Source organism: Ipomoea triloba, chromosome 12 (genome assembly GCF_003576645.1).
Source record: "Ipomoea triloba cultivar NCNSP0323 chromosome 12, ASM357664v1".
NCBI classification, from domain to species: domain Eukaryota; kingdom Viridiplantae; phylum Streptophyta; class Magnoliopsida; order Solanales; family Convolvulaceae; genus Ipomoea; species Ipomoea triloba.
Genome location: NC_044927.1, coordinates 20,626,992 through 20,638,813, shown reverse-complemented (window position 1 = coordinate 20,638,813; position 11,822 = coordinate 20,626,992). Strand labels below are relative to the sequence as shown.

Here is an 11,822-nt window from a genome sequence, read left to right as displayed (position 1 = left end):
CACCTCTCAGTGCTTACCCGAATGTCTCCATCCCAAAAAATAGAGAGGATCTCCATCCCAAAAAATAGAGAGGATCTCAAGGTCAAAGATTTGATTACAGAGCAACAAAGTTAGGATATCCCTCTGGAAGCCCACCTCCTGGTCACCATAGTTGACGAAATCCGAGCAGTGCCAATTCCGGTGGCCGGTGCTCTAAAAGATGACATCACATGGCCTTACTCTAACTCAGGTACGGTCTCGGCCACCTTGGCTTTTTCTTTTATTTCAGTGTTGATAACAAAGATGATTTTCACAACTGGATTTGGCAAGCCAACTGCACTGAAAAGATAAAAAATTTCCTATGGAAAATTACAAAGAATGGGCTCTTAGTCAATGCTGAACGGAGAAGACGCGGGCTCACAGAGTTGGCCACTTGTCCAATATGCGGTGTGGAAGACGAAACGGTGGATCATCTCTTCAAACGTTGTGACGCTGCGACAGAAAGCTGGAGACTCTCATCCCCTCCCTCCGATGGTGCAATGAAGTCCAGTACGTGGATGGCAAGTGCGAGAGGTCTGATTAGAGACCATCAAAGTCAGTGGCCTGTTGGATTTACGACTAAAATTGGCAAAGCAAACAGCTTCATAGCTGAATTATGGGACCTTAGAGAAGGTTTAATCATTGCAAGAGACCATGGGCTTGGGAACATTGTGGCAGAGTCAGACTCGGAAGCCACGGTTCAACCCTCATAGTTGATTGCTCTTGGCTCATGGAATAGTTCCATTCTATCAAGATCGTTCACGTGTTCTGTGAGGGCAACCAATTCGCCGACTTCCTCGCGAACCTGGGTCAAGTGTCTCCCCATGGCAAAACCATTTTGGCCCAACCTCCGGAGGAGATAAGAGATTTGTTGCTCCGCGATGCCCAGTGGGTTGCCTCAAGTAGACACCATTAACCATCGGGACCTCCGATCCCTCCCATTCACAAAAAAAAATTAATACTACACCTTTTATATTATAATTTCTTTTGACTTTGAGTTTAATTTTTTGAATCGAAACCATTTTAAAATAATACTCCATATTATCTCGTTGATTGTCTATCATGTTGATGGATAATGATAACAAAAATATTCCATATTAGGTATATATAATGTATATTATTTGTTGTTGGATACACAATGCTATTTGTATCAAGTATACATGATTGAATATTCTATAATTATATACTAACTATACTAATAAGAAAAAATTGTTACTAAAAAGGTAAATTGTATTTGATATACTAAAAATAAAGTCAGTTGTCAACTGCTATGTAGTGTGATAACACATTGTTACCATTTCAAATGGATAATCACAAAATAGAATTCTGAAACATATACTCTAGTAAAAAACATGAGTGTTTTTAAAACAAAAATAAAGTCAATTATGTGGGTTGTATAATAATATGAGAATATATATATATATATATATATATATATATATATATATATATATATAGGGTCATGTTCAGGTGTGGTCGCGCCTTTCCGTGCGGCCGTGCGGTTTACACAACTCAATGTTAAGAAATGCACCATTCAATATTAAGAAATGCACCACACAAATACATTGAGTGGTGCATTTCATATTAAGAAATGCATTTTCAATGTGGTGCATTTCATAACATTGAGTGGTGCATTTTTTCACATTGAGTGGTGTAAACCGCACGACCGCACGGGAAGGCAACCACATTTAAATAGAAGTGTGTGTGTGTATATATATATATATTATTTAGTTTTGATTTATAATTCGCTGATTTAGTAAAGTATATTATGGGGGTGTTTGGTAACTCAGCCTATCAGTTAAAATTGGTAATTTGACTATTATTGACTGTTTGACTTAATCAATCAGCTAATTTGAGTGTTTAGTAACATAAAGTATGTTTGGTAAATGGCAAATTTGTTAAAATTTTGACGAACCCACCATTTTCAGCGTTTTGACCAAGGCCAAAAAACTGAAAAAGTTGTTTGGTTAAGTTGTGGTTTGGAGCAGTAGTTTGCTTCAAACCCCCGATTTCACAAACGCTCATATTGCAGCGGTTGCAAATGGCGTTTTGGGTAAAGATTTTTTCCCCAAAACGTCCTTAACGTATAATATAATAATAATACAAAATAATTAACTTACAGTTTGCCCACCAAGTGGGGCGATGGGCAAACTATTTATAGGAGCCTCAAGGCTTCATTCCCCACTTATCTGATAAGGTCATTCCCAATAGCCATATTGGACACAAAGTTTAAGGAAAGAAACTGACATGTGTATTGTTTATACAAATGGGAAGATGAAAAATAAAGAGCATTTTTCTCGTGCAATATCAAAATTTTGTCAGTCCCAGTGGGGCCCACCTGATTCCATAATAACTGCGCCTGGGCGTAAATTTTTGTTTTTTTTTTGTTTTTTAGTTTTGTTTTATTTTTCCTTTTCTTTTTTTTTCCTCTACCCCTATTTTCTCTTTTCTAATCACACTTACAAAATCTCATCAAAAACTATACCAAATTCTTAACTATTGGAGAAGGCCTAAGTGAGGAAACAAAATTACAAAAGGGAGCACCCTCCCCCTTCCCCCTTTGTTTTTTTTTTAAATTTTTTTTTAACATTATATTTTTTTTAATAATCCGCTAGTCAAACATGCTAACCTAATCCGTTATTTTCTAACCGCTAATACAATCCGTTAACGCTAACCGCTATTCGCCAAACAACACCATAGATTTTTAAGATAACTTATTTGTCCAAACAGTCAATCTATAAAACAAACATACTTGATGCACTCCCAATTTTTACTGGATAAATATTACTAGTATTTGCCCTGTGCGATGCACGGCATAAAATTTAAGTAATTTTATTGTTGATAATGTTTTTAAAATGATAAAATCAAATATTACTCTTGAAAACTCATTCTAAAATGTATAACTCTTTAGAAATACTAAATTGGTTGTTTTATTGAATATCAAAACATACTATTAGCATATACAGAGTATTATAATGTTATTAGAAATACCACATGCATGATATAGTTATAAACAAATAATGCATCGTAACAGAGTCATTAATACTAAAAAAGGAAAGATATCACATTATCACATGAGATTTGAAAATTTTACATTGAATAATTATGTTGATTTGATATGAATAATTATTAGCATATATATTTAATTAAAATAATACCTATAATAAAAAATTTAATTAAAATAATATTATATAATAATAAATTCATATAAAAATATACAAACAAAACACCATAACAATACTACAAATATAAAATCACAAATTATAAAGTTTAAATATCATATTTAATTATTTCTATATATATATTAAACACATATTATATTACTAAATAATTGTTACTCCCAATTAAATGTAAAATAATAATTTTTATACTATTTTTTAAAACAAAATTTTATACAAATATTACACACCCAGAACAAACTACCCCAGTCCCCAACCCATCTTCTGTGCCGCCCAACCCCGTCTCTCTCAGCCTCGCACTTCTATCATCGACTCTCTGTCTCACAGCCTCGGCGGCTCCGCTTCTCCTCCATCGGCAGCTACGAATCTTTGACTCCGCGCTCTTATCGTCTCTCTCTATCTCGCAGCCTGTCCGGAACCGATTCCCCTCCATAGGCGCCTACGGCTATCTACGTGCGGCCCTTCCGAGTTCGAAGCCGATCTCTCAGGATACCTGTGAGGCAATCCATCGAACATGTGGTGTGTTTGAACCGCTTCATCGTAAAGTAAGTGTTTTTATTAGTCCAAAATTCTTGTACGAATTAGAAATACGGTTTGGGTTTCACCTTTCAATTTTCGTTTCATCTGTCTATTCTTCTTCTAGTTTAACAAATTTCTTTTCCAATGTCAGAAATTAATAGGTTCATGCTAGTGATTCAAATGCAATTTTATCTTATATTTGAATGATCTGTGCCACTGAGTGATTGCTTTCTTTGTTAGGGTTTGGTAATAGTAATTAACTGTGTAGACTATTTGATACAGAATATGAAATCTGTTTCATGAAATCTATTTCTTTCCATTTCGCAATTTGGATTCTCTGCTTGCTGATTTATGTATAAAATTTTCTTCTTTCGTCTGCCTGAATACATATTTGAAATTTTTTACATAAATAATTTATTAAATTAATTTGGAAAATTAAGCTTATTCCTACCAACAGAATAAGAATAAAAAAAATATGTATACACAATTCATAACATAAAATTACATTAGGAAATACTATGCACACATTTGATTTTTTTTTTTGAAAACCTATGCACACATTTGTTAAATATTACTTTTACAATGAAATCTGCTCCATTGGAAGTACTACTTGCAAAAATTAGTTGAGACATAACATGCATTGATCACTCTTAGGCATTGATTATCTTCTTGTTTGCCCTTTACACCACCCTATCTATAAGGTGAATTAATTCTATAGCTTTTTATTTTGAGTTTACCTTTTCAGTATACATATATATGAAAATATTTAATAGCCAATTTGAGTTCATGCCAAAAGCCAATATAAGATCATCCAAATAGAAGATGATCTTTTGATTGCTTTGCAGGTATATAATGATGATTTTTTGTTAATTTCCTTCGTGCATAGATACACACACTTTTGCAGAATCATGGACTTTAGCAACAACATTTTTTTCGTTGAGATTACCATGATATTTGCCTGTAAGTTTGGATTAAATAATAAATTTGAATGCAAACTGAAGTTTAAGATTTACTTCTCTACTGTTTTTATTCTGAATCTCTATATTGGTTTATGTATTCTTAAGGTAGCAAAAAAAATTATCACTGTACCTTTATTTGAATCTATTTCCGTTTTCCTCGAGCAGCCAATGATAACAGATCCATTAAATACTCTTCATGACTGTTTGTACTGCTCTATCAAATTTCAACTTGATTGCTTGCAACTGAACCTTTTGTACTGCAATATGTTTTACTGCTGTGAATGCTTTCCTAGTAATATGACCATAGATGACCTGCTTAATAATAGCAAGAGTTTTTCTTGCTATTGTGATCATAATATACTCATCTCAAATGTCAATGCCATGCTTGGTATGCTGTTGAAATTCTAAAAAGGGTTTCTATATTACATTTTGAGCATGTGTGTCCATACTATTGCTTGCCCCATTCATGTGGTTAGAATGGGATGGACCTGTTTATTCTTTTCCTTGGGTTAAAAAAGCTGTATTTATTATACCATAATAATTTGCTTGCTCTGCCACTTTATATTGGAATGGCTGTTTCTGCAAAATTTTATTTTATACAAACAGTTGGTGCACAATGTGTGTTTATGCATTCATTCACTATTCCACCAAAATTAGAGAAGGAAGACTTACCTGCTATTATAGCTGAAAATGACACTCCATTCTTCAGTTGCAGTCTCGATGGAGCTTCTACTTTGTCGTTCTATTGCAGCCTCAAAGAGGTCATATTGCTCTCCAATATGACAAACTGACTACTCTGCCAGCAGGAACGATTTTGGTAGTATCGGGTGTGATACTGCCTTCTTATTTATAGTGTTGAAGTAATGTATAGGTTGGTGCAAATATTTATTTTGAATTTTAAAGATCTCTATTAATTTAAATTAATGTTAGTTTTGGAATTTGTAAAATTCATTTGTAATTCAATGCATATAGTTATTGAAACTTGCAATTATGCTTTGTTTCTTGTAGTAAATGTGAACACAATAGATGCCTACCATTGAGCATTAAATGTAAAAATAATTCTAATTCAGATGTTGCATAGACATGATGTTTAATACAAATATTTCGTTTCCCAAAGATGTTTATTCGTATTTCGAACAGACTTTTTTTCAATTCAGCCATTTAAAATAAATTTGATAATTAATACAGGCATCCCAAAAGTTTTTTTCCAAAACGGCGGCGTATTGGGTAGACGGGAATTGGAGCAAAAAAATTTCACCAAAGGATTTTGCTTTATTATAGATAGGATTACCCCTACTAAATTAAGGGGCATGCCATTTCTACTTGACCCTATTGCAAATTTCTCTCATTTGCCCTTGGATCTTCTGCGTAGCAGTGTTTCTCTCATTTTTCCTCCTCGCAGCAACTGATGCTCTCCATTCTCTGAGGTAATCTCTATCCTCTCTACTTCTCTGCATTGAAACCCTACGCCTTAGCCATGAGAGTAGTTTCCCGATAGGGTTGTTGTGGATCGGAGTTTGGGGAAAGCCGTGGTTGGGACGCGCAAATGCTTCGTTTCTACCTTAGGGGTTCTCCGACGAATGCTCGGAGAACTGATTGGTTTATGTATGAATACGAACAACCTAATCATCCAATGGAGCCCTCTTATACAGAGCTCCGCTTTCGTATTTCTTGCACTTGTAAATCAATAGACAGATTGTACTCGTGCAAACACACACATAGTATATATTAATGTTTTGGTTATTCTTAAAAATATGATTCCTTGGGAGGATCAAATTCAGGTTTTTAAATAAAATTGGGGGTTTTGATTGAGTATGTTGAAATAATGAAGGGGTTTTTTTTTTTTTTTTTACACTTCATACTGCAAGGTATAAACATGGTGGGGTTAAAATCAAGATGCTATTCTAGTATTCTGGTTCAATTGTTTACTAGCACAATTTATTTTAAGAAAACTTGTGATTTATGTATTATTTGCGACTGGTAAATGTCTTGTGTTTGATTGTGAGTATAACTAGTATTGCTTTGCTTTGATCTGTAATACTCCCACACTGCATATGCTTGTTCTCACAATATGCCTGCATTTCCCTGCAATACAACTGCACAATGTCACTATCCTTAGAAATGAAAAAATCTATCTTCAAAAAAAAAAANTTACCTTTTCAGTATACATATATATGAAAATATTTAATAGCCAATTTGAGTTCATGCCAAAAGCCAATATAAGATCATCCAAATAGAAGATGATCTTTTGATTGCTTTGCAGGTATATAATGATGATTTTTTGTTAATTTCCTTCGTGCATAGATACACACACTTTTGCAGAATCATGGACTTTAGCAACAACATTTTTTTCGTTGAGATTACCATGATATTTGCCTGTAAGTTTGGATTAAATAATAAATTTGAATGCAAACTGAAGTTTAAGATTTACTTCTCTACTGTTTTTATTCTGAATCTCTATATTGGTTTATGTATTCTTAAGGTAGCAAAAAAAATTATCACTGTACCTTTATTTGAATCTATTTCCGTTTTCCTCGAGCAGCCAATGATAACAGATCCATTAAATACTCTTCATGACTGTTTGTACTGCTCTATCAAATTTCAACTTGATTGCTTGCAACTGAACCTTTTGTACTGCAATATGTTTTACTGCTGTGAATGCTTTCCTAGTAATATGACCATAGATGACCTGCTTAATAATAGCAAGAGTTTTTCTTGCTATTGTGATCATAATATACTCATCTCAAATGTCAATGCCATGCTTGGTATGCTGTTGAAATTCTAAAAAGGGTTTCTATATTACATTTTGAGCATGTGTGTCCATACTATTGCTTGCCCCATTCATGTGGTTAGAATGGGATGGACCTGTTTATTCTTTTCCTTGGGTTAAAAAAGCTGTATTTATTATACCATAATAATTTGCTTGCTCTGCCACTTTATATTGGAATGGCTGTTTCTGCAAAATTTTATTTTATACAAACAGTTGGTGCACAATGTGTGTTTATGCATTCATTCACTATTCCACCAAAATTAGAGAAGGAAGACTTACCTGCTATTATAGCTGAAAATGACACTCCATTCTTCAGTTGCAGTCTCGATGGAGCTTCTACTTTGTCGTTCTATTGCAGCCTCAAAGAGGTCATATTGCTCTCCAATATGACAAACTGACTACTCTGCCAGCAGGAACGATTTTGGTAGTATCGGGTGTGATACTGCCTTCTTATTTATAGTGTTGAAGTAATGTATAGGTTGGTGCAAATATTTATTTTGAATTTTAAAGATCTCTATTAATTTAAATTAATGTTAGTTTTGGAATTTGTAAAATTCATTTGTAATTCAATGCATATAGTTATTGAAACTTGCAATTATGCTTTGTTTCTTGTAGTAAATGTGAACACAATAGATGCCTACCATTGAGCATTAAATGTAAAAATAATTCTAATTCAGATGTTGCATAGACATGATGTTTAATACAAATATTTCGTTTCCCAAAGATGTTTATTCGTATTTCGAACAGACTTTTTTTCAATTCAGCCATTTAAAATAAATTTGATAATTAATACAGGCATCCCAAAAGTTTTTTTCCAAAACGGCGGCGTATTGGGTAGACGGGAATTGGAGCAAAAAAATTTCACCAAAGGATTTTGCTTTATTATAGATAGGATTACCCCTACTAAATTAAGGGGCATGCCATTTCTACTTGACCCTATTGCAAATTTCTCTCATTTGCCCTTGGATCTTCTGCGTAGCAGTGTTTCTCTCATTTTTCCTCCTCGCAGCAACTGATGCTCTCCATTCTCTGAGGTAATCTCTATCCTCTCTACTTCTCTGCATTGAAACCCTACGCCTTAGCCATGAGAGTAGTTTCCCGATAGGGTTGTTGTGGATCGGAGTTTGGGGAAAGCCGTGGTTGGGACGCGCAAATGCTTCGTTTCTACCTTAGGGGTTCTCCGACGAATGCTCGGAGAACTGATTGGTTTATGTATGAATACGAACAACCTAATCATCCAATGGAGCCCTCTTATACAGAGCTCCGCTTTCGTATTTCTTGCACTTGTAAATCAATAGACAGATTGTACTCGTGCAAACACACACATAGTATATATTAATGTTTTGGTTATTCTTAAAAATATGATTCCTTGGGAGGATCAAATTCAGGTTTTTAAATAAAATTGGGGGTTTTGATTGAGTATGTTGAAATAATGAAGGGGTTTTTTTTTTTTTTTTTACACTTCATACTGCAAGGTATAAACATGGTGGGGTTAAAATCAAGATGCTATTCTAGTATTCTGGTTCAATTGTTTACTAGCACAATTTATTTTAAGAAAACTTGTGATTTATGTATTATTTGCGACTGGTAAATGTCTTGTGTTTGATTGTGAGTATAACTAGTATTGCTTTGCTTTGATCTGTAATACTCCCACACTGCATATGCTTGTTCTCACAATATGCCTGCATTTCCCTGCAATACAACTGCACAATGTCACTATCCTTAGAAATGAAAAAATCTATCTTCAAAAAAAAAAAGAAATGAGAAAATCAGATCACTGTGAGGAAACTTCTTCCTAACACAAACAGCTATTAACTATCAGCTAACAGCCATTTACCAAACACTCCCTATGTCTTTTTATTTTTATTTTTTGAGTACTATATTATGTCTTTTTATTTAATTTTGCTATGTATACATTTTTCAAGACTTTATAATTTGAACTAATTTCTTTCAGTTCTTCAGTTTTATTGTGTTATGTTAGAAGGTTTATCTTTCAAGTATTTCGAAAGTTTTTGAATCATCAGGAATTCAGAATACATCGTCTTTTTTTTTTCTCTCTCTCTTGAGCAACAAGTGGGAATTGGCATTTTTTTTTCTCTCTCTCTTGAGCAACAAGTGGGAATTGGCACTTTTTTTTCTCTCTCTCTTGAGCAACAAGTGGGAATTGGCACCTTCGATATTTACAAAGGCAGACTCAGACAATGTGAATTTTTGGTAATTTTTTTTCTTCAGATTTTCGAATGTGTGTATTTTCTGATTTTCTATTTTTTCTTGATTTTTTAAATGTTTTACAGATGTGTATGTAAGCATTAACAATATAAGACTAACCTCCAGCCATAGTTGTCTTTAGAATTGCCTTTGCTTGATGCTGTTGTATGTGTTGATAGTGTCAGTATTCTTGCCAAGTGTCTGGTAGAATGGCTCCCACTTGTCTCAGGTTCAATTTAGATGGTGTATCAAGTAGTAACCTGAGCAGTGGGGGACCCCTTCTTATATAGCCTATTGAACCATCAATATAGGCTTTTGTAACGGTTGTAACAACAACCGTTACAATATCTGATTTTAATATACCATATTATGGCTATTGAAGGCCATCAATTGCACCACAACTTAATGAAAATGTTACATTCTCCCACTTGGTGCAATTACAAACTCAAAGAAAACAAAAAACATGAACTATAGAGATACGTCCTCTTATAGTGAGTAGCATCTACTATAATCACAATGTAACTTGTTCTCTAAGCATTTCTTGTGGTAACCAAAACTTAATGGATAAACCTTATGTTTAATCCAGGTCCAAAAATATATTTTCTCAACAAAATGTGTGCACAATACAATAACGAGAAAATATCTGAATGCTTTAAGAATTTCATATAACAATAACTGTATGTATACAAACTTTACAAAGTGGGCGCAAGTCCCATTTTCTCAACAAAATCCCTAAACTTGAATGGTGGCATGCCTTTAGTTAGGGGATCAGCAATCATCAACTCAGTGCTTATGTGCTCAATGACCACTTTCTTATCCTTAACACGTTCCCTTATGGCTAAGTACTTGGTGTCGATATGTTTGCTTCGACTCCCACTCTTATTGTTCTTAGCCAGGAAAACCGCAGCTGAGTTGTCACAATAAACCTTTAACGGCTTAGAAATAGAATCCATAATTCTAAGCCCTGAAATGAAATTCTTAAGCCATACACCTTGAGATGTAGCCTCAAAACAAGAAACGAACTCGGCTTCCATAGTTGAAGTGGTGACAAGAGTTTGTTTAACACTTCTCCATGAAATAGCTCCACCGGCCATAATGAAAATGTTTCCCGAAGTTGATTTCCGAGAATCAATGCAACCGGCAAAGTCCGAGTCAAAGTACCCAACAATGTCCAAAGTGTTCATCTTCCTGAACACAAGCTTATAATCCTTGGTACCTTTGAGATACCTCAAAACCTTCTTTGCAGCTCTCCAGTGGTCTAAACCCAGATCACTTTGATATCGTCCCAGCATTCCAACAGCAAAGGCGATGTCCGGCCTAGTACAGACTTGAATATACCCGAGACAACCGACAACCGAAGCATAGGGAATATTCTTCATGGATTCTCTTTCAAAATCATTCTTTGGACACTGGTCCAAACTGAATTTATCACCTCTCACAATAAGAGCTGGACTCGGTGAACAATCCTTCATCCGAAATCTTTCTAAGACTTTGTTGATATAGGTTTCCTGCGATAGTCCCAGAATGCCCCGGGATCTATCCCTATGGATCTTTATGCCAATGACATAAGATGCCTCACCCATATCTTTCATATCAAAGTTCTTAGAAAGGAATTGTTTAACCTCGTGCAGCATTCCCTTATCATTTGATGCAAGCAAGATATCATCCACATATAAAACAAGAAAACAAATTTTACTCCCACTTGTCTTCTAGTATATACAATGGTCTAGGATACTTTCAACAAAACCATATGATGAAATGACTCCGTCAAACTTGATATACCATTGGCGGGAGGCTTGTTTTAATCCATAAATGGACTTTTTGAGCTTGCAAACCAAATGATTGCCTTCACTAGAAGAGAATCCTTCATGTTGTTTCATATAAACCACCTCTTCTAGATCACCATTAAGGAATGTCGTTTTCACATCTATTTGTTGCAATTCAAGATTGAAATGTGCAACCAAAGCCAAGATTATGCGAAGTGAATCTTTCTTTGATACAGGAGAAAAGGTCTCTGTGTAATCGATTCCTTCTTTTGGATTGAATCCTTTAGCAACGAGCCTAGCCTTGTATCGCTCGATGTTGCCTAATGAGTCCTTTTTAGTCTTATAGACCCATTTACAGCCAATGGCCTTGGCCCCATTAGGCAACTCAACAAGGTCCCAAACC

The 11,822-nt window shown here is 34.6% G+C and overlaps 1 protein-coding gene across 1 annotated transcript in view; it reads right to left on the bottom strand.

The window, feature by feature from the left end:
• Positions 1 to 8,371: 8,371 nt before the first annotated feature.
• The window catches only part of LOC115999515 (secreted RxLR effector protein 161-like), a 4,095-nt gene continuing 644 nt past the window's right edge, over positions 8,372 to 11,822 (bottom strand). The window contains exons 2-4 of the mRNA XM_031239362.1: positions 11,654 to 11,739; positions 10,673 to 11,203; positions 8,372 to 8,503 (exon numbers count right to left, since the gene is read on the bottom strand). Coding sequence (XP_031095222.1) covers positions 8,372 to 8,503; positions 10,673 to 11,203; positions 11,654 to 11,739 — 749 coding nt within the window. The remainder of the gene's footprint in view (positions 8,504 to 10,672; positions 11,204 to 11,653; positions 11,740 to 11,822) is intronic.